Source organism: Equus quagga, chromosome 5 (genome assembly GCF_021613505.1).
Source record: "Equus quagga isolate Etosha38 chromosome 5, UCLA_HA_Equagga_1.0, whole genome shotgun sequence".
Classification (NCBI taxonomy): domain Eukaryota; kingdom Metazoa; phylum Chordata; class Mammalia; order Perissodactyla; family Equidae; genus Equus; species Equus quagga.
The window spans coordinates 10,362,709-10,378,673 of NC_060271.1; the positions used below are offsets into that span (position 1 = coordinate 10,362,709).

At 35.3% G+C, this 15,965-nt stretch overlaps 1 protein-coding gene across 2 annotated transcripts in view; it reads left to right on the forward strand.

Annotated features, from left to right (window-relative positions):
• The window catches only part of SPATA6 (spermatogenesis associated 6), a 122,565-nt gene that overhangs the window by 5,440 nt on the left and 101,160 nt on the right, over positions 1-15,965 (forward strand). For both annotated transcript variants that reach the window (XM_046660688.1, XM_046660689.1), the window contains exons 2-3: positions 12,871-13,008; positions 14,195-14,243. In XM_046660688.1, coding sequence (XP_046516644.1) covers positions 12,871-13,008; positions 14,195-14,243 — 187 coding nt within the window. The remainder of the gene's footprint in view (positions 1-12,870; positions 13,009-14,194; positions 14,244-15,965) is intronic.

Below are 15,965 nucleotides of genomic sequence, written 5' to 3' on the forward strand. Positions count from 1 at the left end.
TCACCAGAGTGTTTGGGGGGTCCTATTGGTGTTAATTATCTGATATTCTGCATGACTTTGAATACCTAGAATTCTACATAACATATGTAGTTGAAAACCTGTGTATAATTATTAGAGATTAAGAACGTAACTCACTTTTATTTATAAACACAAGTCTTTTTCTTTTTTTTAAAGGTTTTAAAATACAGTGAATTTTCCAGGGATACAATTACTATGTAAATTGAGGAAAGAATGTACTTTGTTTTGTTTGGAACTCTGCTAAGAGTTTACTTTTTTGGAAAATTGTTGCAGCAATGGCAGCACTGCTTGTGTTTGAGTTGCCAATATGTGACACCTATCATTCTGCTTTTGAAGCTGTCCATTTCACGGAGATTTTGTGTATAGGTGCAAATATGAAATCTTCTAGCTTAGTCCTGCCTCAGCATTCACGTATAGAAATATATGTTTTATTGTAAATTATTTCTGTATTTTTTTTCAGTTAGGGCATTGGTTTATTTTTTAGTTATGTGTATAGATAAATTGCAAACTATTTCTTGTAAAAGTAGGGTTTTGGGTCTTATAGAATTGAGACCCAGTGCTCTAGGGAATAGAGTTAGAAATAGAGCTACTGAGTCTTAGGGAATTGTCTTAGTTTCCAGGGCTACCATATCAATATTTCACAGACTTGGTGTCTTAAAACAACAGAAATTTATTCTGTCATTTCTCGAGGCCAGAAGTGCAAAACAAAGCTATGGTGAGGTCAATATGCCCTCAGGGGGCTGGGGAGGTTGGGGGTGAGAGGCTTCCTTCTTCTTTCAGCTTCTGGTGGCTCTGGGCACTCCTTGGGTTGTGGCTGCATAGCTCCAGTCTCCAGTCCTAGAGGTGTCCTCTTCTGCGAATAGCCAGTTTATATCCTTTGCCCTTTAGGAATGTAAGAGTTCTTTTTTTTCTTGTTGTTGAATATATTTTGGATGCTAACCTATTCATCATATGTAATGTAAATTTCAAAGATCTTCTAGTTGAAGCTTATTTTTTTTACTTGTTTCTGCTATCTTTTTTTTTTTTTTTTTTTTTTTTTTTTTTGCGGAGGATTAGCCCTGAGCTAACATCTTCCGCCAATCCTCCTCTTTTTGCTGAGGAAGGCTGGCCCTGAGCTAACATCTTTGCCCATCTTCCTCTACTTTATATGTGGGATGCCTGCCACAGCATGGCTTGTCAAGTGGTGCCATGTCCGCAGTCGGATCCGAACCGGCGAACCCCGGGCCACCAAAGCGGAACATGCGTGCTTCACCACCTTGCCACTGGGCCGGCCCCTGTTTTTACTATCCTTAATAAATGCGTTTTTTTTTTTTTTTTTTTATCACTGGAAAAGAAAGAATGCTTTTGATTTCTTAAGTTATCTTTTTACGGAACTGTAGCCTATATTCAGAAAGTGCAAAAATCCCAAGTGTGTAGTCGCCGCTGAGATCAATAATTAGAATAGTATCAGCCCCCCAGATTGCTCCCTTGCGCTCCATCCCTCCCAGCCACTCCACCTGCCCCGCCTCCCCGCCCCAGGGTAAGCACTCTCTTGACTTCACAGCCTAATTTGAACTTTCGAAATCTCTCTCCAGAATGAACTTTTTTACATCTAACTTCCTTGCGAGAATGTATTTCTGTTGTTTTGTGAGGCAATAGTTCTTTATCCATTTTATTGTGTTTTTCTCCCAGCTTTATTGAGATATGATTGACACCTAACATTGTATAAGTGTACAACATGTTGATTTGATACATTTATAAATTGTAAAATGATTACCACCGTAATATTAGTTACCACCTCCATCCTGTCACGTAGTTACCATTAAAGATCTACTCCCTTAGCAACATTCAAGTGTATAAAACAGTATTATTAGCTATATCACCATGTTGTACATTAGATACCCAAACTTGTTAATCTTATAACTGGGGGGTTTGTACCCTTTGACCCGTGTCTCCCCATTCCCTACCCCCAACCCTTGGTAACCACCACTCTGCTGTGTTTCTCTGAGTTTGTTCTTTTTAGATCCCACATATAAGTGATATCATACAGCAGTTGACTTTCTCTGTCTGACTTATTTCACTTAGCAAATGCTCTCAAGGGCCATCCAAATTGTCACAAATGGCAGGATTTCCTTTTTCTCATGGCTGAATAATATCAAGTTGTATATATACCACATCTTCTTTATCTATTCATCTCTTGATGGACATTTAGGTTGTTCCCATATCTTGGCTATTGTGAGTAACACTGCAGTGAACATGACAGTGCAGATATCTCTATGAGATCCTGATTTCAATTCCTTTGAGTGTATACCCAGAAGTGGGATTGCTGGATCATAATTTAATTTGTTGAGGAACCTCCATACTGTTTTCCCTAGTAGCTGTACCCAATTTGCATTCCCGTCAACAGTGCATTAGGGTTCCCTTTTCTCCATGCCCTCACCAACACTTATCTTTTGTCTTTTTGATAATAGCCATTCTAACTGGTGTGAAGTGATGTCTCATTGTGGTTTTGGTTTGCATTTCCTGATGAATGGTGATGTTGAGCACCTTTTCATGTCCCTGTTGGTCATCTGTATGTCTTCTTTGGAGAACTATGTGTTCATTTCTTCTGTATCCATTCTATTGATGATAGACATTTTCATTTTTTCCAGTTTTAGATGGAATATTACCAATTGTGCTGCTATGAATATTCTTGTATGTGTCTTTGTTGCACATTTTGTATTCAGCAACGTTGCTGAAATCTCAGATTAGTTCTCATAGTTACTTGGATTTTCTGTGTGGAAAATCACGTTGTTTGCAAATAAAGACAGTTTTGACTTCTTTTATACAATCTTTTTTCTTTTCTTTCCTTTATCTTACTTATGTCCTTGACTAGAATCTCCAGTATAATGTTAAATAATAGGAATAGTACTAGATATACTTGTCTTTTTATTTTAAGTTATGCTTTTGAAGTTTCACCAGTAAGTATTAGATTGAATCTTATGAAATTGCGGACATGGGACCATTTTTTCACTTTGGGAAAAAAAAGGCAATTTCATATAGTTCAATGTAGTATAATATTGGCTGTAAGATTTTCATTTATTGAGTTAAGAAAGTTCTCTTCTATTCCTAATTTAAAAAATATCCTGAGATTGAATTATATCGAATGCTTTTTCTCAATATAATAAGATTATTATATAATATTGTTCCCATAGTCTATGAAAAGGACACATTTTGTGATGTAGCACTGTTTCTATTCCTATGGTAAAATCTTTTTAGTCAGGATGATTATTTTTACTCTATTTTGCTCGATTTGATTGGCTAATTTTTCATTTAGGATCTTTCATTTGTGTTTGTAGATTTTAGCTTTATGAGTCAAATACTTATTGCATTAATTTTAGATTTTTTATTCTTAAAACATTTATTTTGAAATACTTCAGACATACAAAAAGTTATAAAGAGTAACATAATGAACACCCATGTAGCCACCCACCAGCTTAGGAAGTAAAACATTATAGATAAAGGTGACGTCTCCTGTATCTCCCTCTCTAAAAGAACCTCTCCTCCCTTTTTCCTTTTGGCTAATCACTATTCTGAATTTTGTGTTATCATTCTGCATTTCTCAATATTTTTCCAATTTTAATATCTGTCGTGATTTACTTTCAAGTGCTGCTTAAATGGTGTCCTAAAAGGATCGATAATATAGCTCTAAATATTTTATTATTTTTTTTGTGATTTCTACTTTAGCTTATGAGCTATTTAGGAGTTTGCTTTAATTTCAAGGATGTATATGTGTGTATATACTCCTCCCCTTCCACCCCCTGACACACATACATACCTACACATATGTATACATACTGTCTTTTATGGTGCTATTTTAATTTAATCGCATTGGAGTATTGAACAAGGTCTGCATGATATCGATTATTTCTGTTGAGATTTCCTTTGCATCTGAACAGTTATCCAGTTGTGGATGTTCTCCATTTACTTGAAAATAATATATCACTTCATTTGTTGGATGTAGGGCTCTATCTGCCGTTATCAGATCAAGTTTATTTTCTCTGAATATCTTCAATTCCATATTAATTTTTTTTTGTTTGTATGATCCACCAAGTTGTAATGGAGATGTATTAAAATCTTCACTATGATGATGTGTTTTCACTTTGTCCTTGATGTTTTCCAGTACTCTGTGATGTTTAGAACTGTGGATTCATTTCAGTTTATTTTGTTTTGCACTGGGTGTGTGGTTTTCATCTAAGAATTTATGGGTTTCTTCAGTTCTGGAAAATTCTTACCTATTATATCTTTGAATATTGTTTTCTACTGTTCTCACTGTTCTTCTGACAGTACTATTAGACGGATATTGGAACTTTTATCAATTCCTCATGTTTCTTAAGTGCTTTTTTGGTGTGATATTTATTTTTATATCTTCTTGTTCTAGGAGAATTCTTCAGTTTTATGTTCTTATTTAGTTATTAAGTTAATTTTTTATCTTTTCTATTGAGATTTTTAACTTCATTGACTACATATTCAAAGAATCTCACTTAGTCTCTTTTTAAATCGGCCAAATATTTTCATTTTTATCGGTTTTAATTTCATAGTTGTTTTTAATGGAATCTTTTCTCTTTGTAGATGAAAGATCCTAAATACTTATTTTAAAATTGTTTTCAGGTTGTGCAAATTAATTTTCATTTGAAGTGATCTCCTCATGTCCATTCTGTTGGTTTTCCTAGTGCTTGGGATTGCTCTGAAATTATAGACCAATTTTGGGAGAATTAATATCTTAACATTTGAGTCTTTCAGTCTGTGAACCTGGTATACTTTTCCACCTGTTCAGGTCTTCAGTTTCTTTCAGTGATGTTTGTAGTTTTTAGTATACATGTCTTGCACATAGTTTGTTAAATTTATGCCTAAGAAGTGCATACCTAAGTTTTTAATGCTATTGTAAATGGTATTTTTAAAAAATTTATTTTATAAGCATTATTGCTTGTATGGAGAAATGGAATTGACTTTTGTGTATTGAACTTATATCCTGTGCTAAACTTCCTTATTATTTCTAGTAGTATATTTGTAGATTGTAGATCACAATTATGTTGTCTGAAAATAGATTCTTCCTCCTCAATCTAAGTTCTTTTTATTTTTTATTTTTAAATTTCGTTTTCTTGTCCTTTCATATCGGTAGAAATTGTGATAGCACATTGTCGAATAGACGTGTTGAGTGTGGACATCTTTACCTTTCTGCTGATATTGCAGCGAAAGCATTCAGTCTTTCGACATTAACTATGTGCGATATCAGGTCCAGGCTTTTTCGTAGACATTCTTTACCAGTTGAGGAAATTTCCTTTAGTCCCTAGTTTGCTGAGAGCTTTTATTGTGAATTGGTCTTAAATTTTGTCAAATGCCTTTTCTACAGTAAAAGAATTGAAGGGAATTTCTAAAATTTAATGCTATAGTATATCTTTTAGAAGTGATTTAATTATATCTAACAAATTTTGTTATGTTGTCTTTTCATTTTCATGCAGTTGAAAGTATTTTCTAATTTGTCTTGTAATTTCTTTTCTGATTCTCATGAATGATTTAGAAATATGTTGTTTAATTTCCAAATGTTTGTATTTTTTTCTAGATATTTTCCTTTTATTAATTTCTAGTTTAATTTCATGTGACTAGAGAATATACTTTGCACAATTTCAGTCCTTTTATGTTTATTGAGACTTGTTTTATGGCTCACAATATCATCTATCTTGATGAATGTTTTCATAAGCACTTGGAAGAAAATGTTTATTCTTCTGTTGTTGAATGGAGTTTTATGTAAATTTCAATTAGGTCAAATTACTTGAATGTTCACATTTCCTATACCTTTAAGGATTTTTTGACTCCTTATTTTATTAGATACCGAGAGGAAAGTGTTGAAATTCAGTTATATAATTTTCTGCTTCGTTTGCTTTGACACTGTATTATTAGGTGCTTACACATTTAATTTTGTTATATCTTCTTGGTAAATCAAATTTTTAATCAATATGAAGTGTTCCACTTTAACCTTGGTAATCTTTCTCTTTCTGAAGTCTACTTTATGTCATATTGAGATAGCCACCCCAGCTTTCTGATGGTTATTAAATGCATGGTATGTCTTTTTCTATCATTTTGCTTTTATCTTGAATCTTTACTTTTTTAAAAATTGAGATATAGTTTACATATTATAAAGTCCACTCTTAAAATGTACAATTCAGTAAATTTTAGTATGTTCATAAAGTTGTACAACAATCGCCAGTAATTCCAGAACATTTTCATCACCCTATAAGGAAATCCCGTACTATTAGCTATCATTCCTCATTCTCCCTCTCCTCCCAGCCCCTGGCTACCATTATTCTAATTTCTAGGTCTGTGGGTTTGCCTATTCTGGCCATTTCTATAAATGGAACCATACAGTACGTGGCCATTTGTGTCTGGCTTCTTTTACTTTGCATAATGTTTAAAGGTTCATCCATGTTGTAGCATGTATTATTAGTACTCTATTCCTTTTTATGGCCAAATAATATTCTACTGTGTGGCTATACCACATTTTGCTTATCCAGTCATCAGTTGATGGGCATTAGGGTTGTGTCCACTTTTTGGCTATTATGAATAATGTTGCTATACTCTTCTACACATTTTTTTGTATTGACATATGCTTTCAGTGCTCTTGGGTACACACCTAGGATTTGCTGGTAACTGTTTAATTTTTTCCACAGTGGCTGTGCCATTTCACATTTCCTTTAGCAATGTATGAGGGTTTCAACTTTTTGGTGTCCTCCTCAACACTTGTCTTTGTCCATCTTTTTTATTTTGACCATCCTAGTGGGTGTGAAGAGCTATCTCAGTGTGGTTTTGATTTATATTTCCCTAATGACTAATGGTGTTGAACATATTTTCATGTCCTTATTGGCCACTTGTTTGTCTTCTTTGGAGAGGTGCCTGTCTTTTTTTGCTTCATGTATTTTGGGACTCTGTTAAGTGCATGTATATTTGTAATTGTTATGTCTGCTTGAAATATGTGTCATATATATGTTTAGTTATGTCATTATAAAATGTCCTTTATTTTTAGTACCACTTTTTGTTTTAATGTCCATTTTGTCTGATATTAGAATAACCACTGCAGCTCTTTTTTGGTTGCTGCTTGCATAGTAAATTTTTTCTCTTCTTTTCCTATCAACCCATTTGTGACTTTCAATCTAAAGTGTGTCTCTTGTAGACAACATATAGTTGGATTATAGTTTTTAATCACTTCTGCCAAGCTGTACCTTTTGATTGGAGTGTTTAGTCAATTTACCTTTAATGTAATCACAGATGAGGTTGGATTTACGTCTGTCATCTTGCTATTTGTCTTCTGTATGTCTTATGTCTTTTTTTGTTCCTCTGTTTCTGCATTAGTACCTTCCTTTGGGTTAGCTATTTTCTTGTGTACCATTTTAATTCCGTTGTTTCTGTTGCTATATTTTTTGAGTTATTATTTTAGTGGTTGTCCTGGGGTTCACAATTAACTTCTTAATTTATAACAGTCTAGTATGGATTAATACCCATTTAATTTGAATAGTACACAAAACTTTGCTTCTGTTTAGTTCCATTCCCTCTCCTCTTCTTAATGATTTTATTGTTGTACAAATTCCGTCTTTATACATATAAGTCTATCAACACAGTTTAAAAATTGTTGCTTATGTAATTTTATTTTAAATAAGAATGGAGAAATGAGAGAAAAAACATGTATACTGTCTTTATATTTACCTGTGTGGTTCCCTTTATTTTTTTCTGGTGGATATGAGTTACTGTCTAGTGTCCTTTCATTTCAACTGTAGGATTCTCTTTAGTATTTCTTGTAGGGAAGTTCTGCCGTGACGAATTATCTTTTTCTGTTTATCTGAGAATGTTTTTGTTTCCCTTCCTTTTTGAAGAAAAATTTTTCTGGGTACTGAATTCTTGTTTGAAAGGAAGTTGTCTTTCAGCACTTTGAATAAGTCATCCCACTTCCTTCTAGCCTCATGTTTCTGATGAGAAATCAGCTGTTAATCCTGTTGAAGATTTCTGGTGCCTGCTGAATCACTTCTCTTTGCAGCTTTCAGGATTCTTTCTTCATCTTTGTCTTTTGAAAATTTGATTATGATGTGTGTGGTTTGGAGTTTTTTGAGCTTGTCAGGTGTGTAAATTGCTTTTTTTTAAATTATGGAAGTTTTCATCCTTTATTTCTTCAAATATTTTTTCTGGCCATTTCTTCTCTCCTTCTGGGGCTCCCATTATATCTGTGTTTTGTGCTTGATGGTGTCCCACAGGTCTCTGAGACTGTTCATTTTTCTTTATTCTTTTTTCTCTCTGTTCCTCAGACTTGATAATCTCAATTGACGTATTTTCAGGTTTACTTATTTTTTCTTCTACCAGCTCATATCTGCTCTTGAGCTCCTCTTGTGAAATTTTCATTTCTGTTTTGTACTTTTCAACTCGAGAATTTCTATTTGGTTCCCTTTTTAAATATGATTTCTCTCTATTTATTGATATTCTCTATTTGATGAGACATCATTACCATATTGCTATACTTTCCTTTAGATCTTTAGACAACATTTCCTTTGGTCCTTTGTCCATGTTTATAATAGATGATTTAAAGTCTTTGTTTAGTAAGCTCAACTTCGGGGCTTCCTCAGGGACAGTTTATGTTGATGGCTTTTTTCCCTGTGTATGGGCCATACTCTTGTTTCTTCGCATATCATAATTTTTGTTGAAAACTAGACATTTTAAATAATATAATGTGGAACTCTGTTATTCAGACTTCTGTTTCCCAGAGTTTATTGTTTGCTGTTGTGTTTTTTAAGTTATTTCCTGAGTTAAATAAAGTCTGTATTCTGAAAAGTCTGTATTCTTTGTTGTGTATGGCCACTGAAGTGTCTGCTCAGTGAGCTTCATGGCTCACTAATGACTGGACTTATATTTTCTTAAATATCTTGAACCAATAAGTCTCTGAGCCTTTGCTGAGGATGTGTATGTGCATGTTGGGGCATGCTTTCTATGCCCTGCAGACAATTTACAACTCTGTCTTAGCCTTCACTTCCAACTTTCCCAAAGCCTCAAGGTCAGCCAGAGATGAGAGATTAGGGCTTCCTTGGGTTATTTCTAGGCGTGTACACAGCCCTGCACATGTGCATGACTTTCTAAATTGCCAATAAGGTAACATTGCTTGTCAAAGACACCCCCTGCAACACACACCTCCACCACACACACACGTGATTTGTCAGATTTGCCTTTTAAATTTTTTGATCAGCTTATTTTTTGCCTTAATTGTGATCACTGCCTCAGGCATCTGTGATGTTAAACACTTGCTGCTGATTGTTTTTGACAAACACCTTGGGGGAAAGGCTGTTTGCAGTGAGTAAGCTCTGATTCAGGCCAAATAAAGAGAAGTTCTGTGAGTGGGGTTTGCAGGTCACTTTCAGACAGGTCAGATAATTGCAGTTCCCTGGGGATGGAGCTTTGGGGACAGAACTCTAACCCTGTTGTCCTCCACTGGCTGTGAGGCTGCTGGTTCTTATGGCTACCTTGATTGTAAGGTTTGATTTTCAAGGCTACAGAACACCTAAGTAGAGGGGATTTGGAATAGAGTATGTTAAAACACTACTGTACTACTGTTTTTATCAAAAGTCAGTTATTTTTCTTGAATAAATGCTCCTCAGATTGTTGCAAGCCTCTGGTCAATTTCTAGAACTATAAAAAGTTGATTTTGATAGTTTTTGGTAGTGTTCTCATTGCTTTTATAGAGGGGCTCACTTTTGGAGGTATTTGCTCCACCATTCTGAAAGTGCTTTTTCTATACGTTTCTTTACCTTTAGAGTGTTGTTTTTTTTTTTGCAGACACTGTATCATGTCCTGCTTTTTTATCCAACCTGACAATTTCTGCATTTCAATTAGAATGCTCAGAATATTTACATTTATATAATTATCCACATGGTTGGGTTGTCAATCACTTTGCTATTTATTTTCTATTTGTTCCATCTGATTTTTTTAACCCCCTTTTCCTGCTTTTTTTTTGGAAATTTACTGAGTATTTCATTAAAGGATGGCAGAATTTGCAGAATTATGGATGAGAAAAAAAAAGTCATGGCTTCTTGCATATCTTACAAATTGGAAAGAGACTCAGTCTCCAGTGAGAACAATTAGGATTGTGCTGTCCAACAGAAATATAATATGAGCTACAAATTAGAGCCAAAGATGTAATTTTAAATTTTCTACAGCTACATTAAACAGTTAAAAGAAGTGGATAGGGGCTGGCCCCGTGGCCGAGTGGTTAAGTTCGTGCACTCCACTGCAGGCGGCCCAGTGTTTTGTTGGTTTGAATCCTGGGCACGGACATGGCACTGCTCATCAAACCATGCTGAGGCAGCATCCCACATGCCACAACTAGAAGGACCCACAACGGAGAATATACAACTATGTACCGGGGGGCTTTGGGGAGAAAAAGGAAAAAAAATAAAATCTTTAAAAAAAAAAAAAAGTGGATAAAATTAATTTTAACAATAGTTTTATTTAAATCCATATATTCAAAGTATTATCCTTTTAACATGTAATTAATATAAAAGTTGTTAGTGAGATATATTCTATATTGTTTTTTGTAATGAGTGTTCAAAATTTTTTTGAACAAGCCTTCAAAATCCCCCAAATCTTGTATTTTACACTTAACAGTCCATTTCAGTTTGGACTAGTTACAACTATAGGCATAAGTGGCTAGGAGCTACCGCAGTGAATAATACAGATTTAAACAGTCTCTAACAGGTCTGATTTTAATGAGGCACATTAGGAAAAGAAGCTGATGGATAGAATGAAATTTGCTGAGGATCTTGATTTTAATAGATTTTTAATAATCAATAGGGAATAAATATATTAGGACAAAAGTGGGAAATAGTGTAAGAGGTAAAAGTAGATGGAGTCAAAATAGCTGACTTAGAAAGTAATCTTAACTGCTATGTGCAAAGGGATGTGATGCCTTAGTCGTTTATTCATTGCAGTAGTTTATGTTATGATGGCAGATGGTAATGGTTTTCAGTCTAACTATAGCTAGTGTTGGTTGAATGCTCTGTCAGGCACTGTTTAAGCACTTTGAATGTATTGTATTAATGCATTTACTGTGTGACTTTAAGTAAGTAAATCACCTACACCTTCTTGGGGCTCTGTTGTTTTCATTTATAAAAAGTCTGAAACTGTACTAGATAACCTCTAAGCCTCTTCTTAATACTGAAAGTCTGTGTTTTTGGATACATTGATGAGGAAAATAAAATTTCTATCATCAGGGAATTTATAATCAGAAGATGTAAGATGTACCCACTTAATTAAAATACGTGGAGACAGTAATTAGGCCCTTATGAGAACTACAAAATGCTATGAGAATCTAAAACATACTACTTGAATACAGATCTTCCTCAACTTATGATGGGGTTACATCTCAATAAACCCATCCTAAGCTGAAAATATCTTAAGTTGAAAATGTATTTAATATACCTAACCTACTAGACATCATAGCTTAGCCCTGCCTACCTTAAACTTGCTCAGAACACTTACATTAGCCTACAGTGGGGCAAAATCATCTAACACAAAGCCTGTTTTATAATAAAGTGTTGAATATCCCCTGTAATTTATTGAATACTGTACTGAAAGTGAAAAACAGAATGGTCCTATGAGTATGGAATGGTTGTAAGTGTACTTGTTTACTCTCATGATGGCGAGACTGACTGGGAGCTGTGGCTCCCTGCCACTGCCCTGCGTTAGGAGAGAGCATCTTACTGCATATCGCTAGCCTGGGAAAAGATCAAAATTCAAACTTCTAAGTATGTTTCTACTGAATGTGTATCGATTTCACACCATTGTAAAGTTCGAAAATCTTTATATCGAACCATCGTTAATTTGAGGACCTTCGGTGTAGTAAAGTCATAATAAATGTTTAAACTAGATTGAATTGAATAGAAATAGCTGGTGAACCAGGAGAATGTTCTTGTAGGAGATGGCAGTTGATGTAAGCCTCGGGAAGTGGCAGAGTAAACGGAGAGGAGATGGAGTGGAGTAGTAAGGAGTAGAAATCCAGATAATGGAAGACTGTGAGACAGGAAAGTAATGTGTGTGTTCAGAGGACAATAAAAAATATACTTTGGTTGTATTATTAGGGAGTGTTGAGTGATATTGCTATGTGGGTAGGTTGGATTCAAATCTTAGCCTTTAATATCCTATTAACAGTATGGCTGATGACTGACAATGAACATGGCAGGGACTGCAGAGACAGTGCTGTGTATTCTTTTAAAACTCCACATTTTATGTCTATACTTTCTGTCTGTCATGAGGATAGTTAAGTGCAATTTCATATTTAAAAATATTTCATTGGGCTAGAAACTTATAATTCACTGGCTTTGAAACTTTGTCATATTGCTTTTCATGAGGGTGTGTGTGCGCTGCTGTTTAGGGTAATACAGGTCAGATTTGTGCTTTTTCTTTTCTTTTCTTTATTTTTTTGTCCTCTAGTGTAGTGCTTTATTTCTGCTGAGTTTAATCCTTTGTGATTAAATGGTGCTGAATAGCTTTATGTCAGCATTCAGCATAAAGTGGGTGCCTAAGGCTGACTGTTTAAATCTATTAGTGTCTGTCCCGAGAGCCAGAACGTGGAGCTTTGAATACGGCACAAGTCACCAAACGGAAAATCATAGATTTCTCAGACAGGTGGAAGTTATAAAGGCATTTCATTTAACTCTGTAAACAGGGGAATCTCTCTCTCTCTCTTGTGCGTATTTTTATTAGCTTAGCAGACTAGCTTCTTTATGTAATGTTTTATGAGTGATTTTACTGGGATAGTTGAGGGCATACATAAAGCAGTTACATCATCTCTGTAATTTCTTTCAGGTAACTTGTCCAGGAGTGCTACTGAAAGACAAGGAGGACATCTATCTTAGCATCTGTGTGTTTGGCCAATACAAAAAGACACAATGTGTCCCAGCCACCTTTCCACTGGTCTTCAATGCCAGAATGGTGTTTGAAAAGGTGAGTTCAAATATCAGATCACATATTAACAAGCAAAAAATCAAAGCAGTTCCAAATTTTGAGTAAAAGCCCAGAACACAAACTATGATTGCTGACTGCATACTTTGACTTAATTCAAAAGGAGCTTTGTAACTTAAATTTGGAAGCTTGAAAATAAATATGCATTATATAATACAATGAATCAATTGCGTTTTTTGGTGATAGATCAGTTTATGTCTAAAATTGTGTTAGCAGGTTTTATGTAAAATATAGCACCTTGAATTCTAAAAAGTATTTTTCATAAAAAAGAGAGAGGAGATATTAATAGGTAAGAATAGGTCATATTTTACTTATGGCTGTCTTGTGGTACTTCTTTTGGTCTCTTTTCTTTTTTCCTCTAAAACTGCTGCTTTTGGTTAATTATTACCATCATATTTCTCACTTTTTTTATTTCCTCCTTTCCTTTTCGTCTTCTCCCTCCCTCTCTCCCTCCCCCCGTCCTTCCATTCCTCCTTTTCTTCCTCCTTCCTTCTTCCTTTCCTCCACAAGTAGTTACCCAGTTCCTGCTCTGTTTTGTGCACTGTTCTGGGCACTTGGTAAACAAGACGAGAATCTTCCCCTCTTGGAGCTTTCACTGTAATAGGAGAAACAGACAATAATCAAGTAAACACAGAAATGATATAATTTAGATAGTGATAAGTGTCATAAAGGGAATAAACGGAGGGTAAGGGGACAGAAAGGGACTGAGGGATTAGGAGGATTGTCTGTTTTAAAGGGTGGTCAGAAATGCAATAACATCTAAGCTGAGCCTGAATTATGAGACAGTATCAGTTATTTGAAGGTCTGGGAGAAAAGCATACTGAGCAGAGGAATGGCAAATAGAAAGGCTTCTTGTTGGGAATAAGCTTGATGAGTTGGAGGAACACCAAGAAGGCCAGTAAGACCATGGTAACAAACAAAGGGAAGAGTGCTAGCAGACGAAGTTGGAGAGGGAGGCAGAGCCGGCTGTAGGGTTTGTTTGTTTGTAAAATCTTCCATAGTGATCGTGGGAAGCAGAGAGGAAGTGACCGTTCTCAGTAATGTCAAAAGTTTCTTGGTTGGGAAAGGAATATTTTGGGAACGAGAGTAAAAAAACAAAGACTGTTTTATATGTATCTTTCTTTCACTTCCCCTTCTTCCTGCTTGCCTCTCTGTTCTCTCGCTGTAGGTGTTCCCTGAAGCAGTAGACCCTGGAGATGTGGTTGCACAGCTTGAATGTGAGTTTCTAATTTTTATTTCCCAATTCTAAGACATTTTAGAATTATACTTTTTAATCTTAGGCTTAGATAAAAGTTTAAAAGGGTCTAATAATAGAATTTTTAAAATCCAGACCTGAGACTTTTTTTTACACTTTTTAGAATTTCGAAGTATACCTGGAAATAATAAAAAATATATGTGCTGCAGAGATGCTGGAAAATTTTCCTTTTTCTGTGTTTGGTCTATGGAAAACAAAAGATTTATCTGAACTTTTTACTGATTAAGATGATACAGAGTATTTATGATGTAAGGATAGAGATTCGTATTAGGTGGGACTTTGCTCCACAAACAAAAATATGTCTTTAGGGGTTGGCCCAGTGGTGTAGTGGTTAGGTCCGTGCATTCTGCTTTGGTGGTCCAGGATTTGTGGGTTCGGATCCTGGGTGTGGACCTATATATATACCACTCTTTCAGCCGTGTTGTGGTGGCATCCCTCATGCAAAAAATGGAGAAAGGTTGGCACGGATGTCAGCTCAGCAACAGTCTTCCTCAAGCAAAAAGGGGAAGATTGGCAACAGACATTAGCTCAGGGCCAATCTTCCTCACACACGCAAAAAAGTCTTTAACCTTAGTGTATTGAAAATCAAGAGAGTAAATAATAGAAGATTGAAGTAATGGTAACTTAAAATATGTATGCTTTTGCATTTTGTATTACATTCAATATGTTAATTATTTGACATATTTATTTGAAATATTTAATATTTAAAAATAAAATATTTGAAATATTTTAAAATTATTTGAAAGAGATTTTCAAGGTTCTGGATAACAACAAATTCTTGAAAGTATTAGGAATCAACTATCAAAAGGGATGACTGTTTGTGAGAGCAGCAATGCAAAGGTATACATTTGGGAGTAAGTTATTCAAGCTTTGGTTCTGAAAGGAAAAGCTCTGTTATTTATCCTTGTTAATAGAAAGGGATCCAGGATCCCCATATTGGTCTAATACATAACTGTGGCTCAGAAGGCCAGCAACATTGGGCATCATCAGTGTCAGCCATTTCCTCTACGCCTTCCCCTCCGCACCCCGTTGGGACACTAGCAGTGTAGAAACACGGCACCTGGCACCATGCTGGAATCTGGGCACACAGGAGGAATAGGGCCGCTCGTTGTCTTACGCTGAGGGAGCTTCCAGTTTAGTGCCTCTTCTCCAGAGAACTCTTTATGGCCAGTGTCAGTATCTTATTTATTTTTTATGACCTTTCTGGCACTTGGTATTCTGTCTTCCGCTATGGCAGCCTAGCTAGGTGGCAATTTGGTGCTAGTGAGTGTATGACTTTAATATTTCCTCAACATTTTGTTCAGTGTGTGGGGAATTGTGTAGCTTAGCAAATATGAAGATAATTATTTCTCTCATCATTCTGAAATTCTCCTGTTCAAAAAACACAATTTTGTTTTATTTGATTTGAAATTTGAGGGCATAAGAAGAGTACTTAATGGTTATTGTTATTTAGAAACTTTCTTGCCTTGATGTCCCTGATTCCGTTTTTCTCTTCGGTCTCTTCCCACACCACTGACATTCCCCTTTTTGGTATCCTTTTCAAATTCGTCTTTCTCTGCCCTGTCTTTAAATATTGGCATTTCACTGGCTTCACCTCTCTGATCTCTTTTCCCTTCTTTCCTTATATGATACTCTGCAAAGACTTGGCTTCATGTCTTACCTATCTCCGGGTGATGTCCACAGC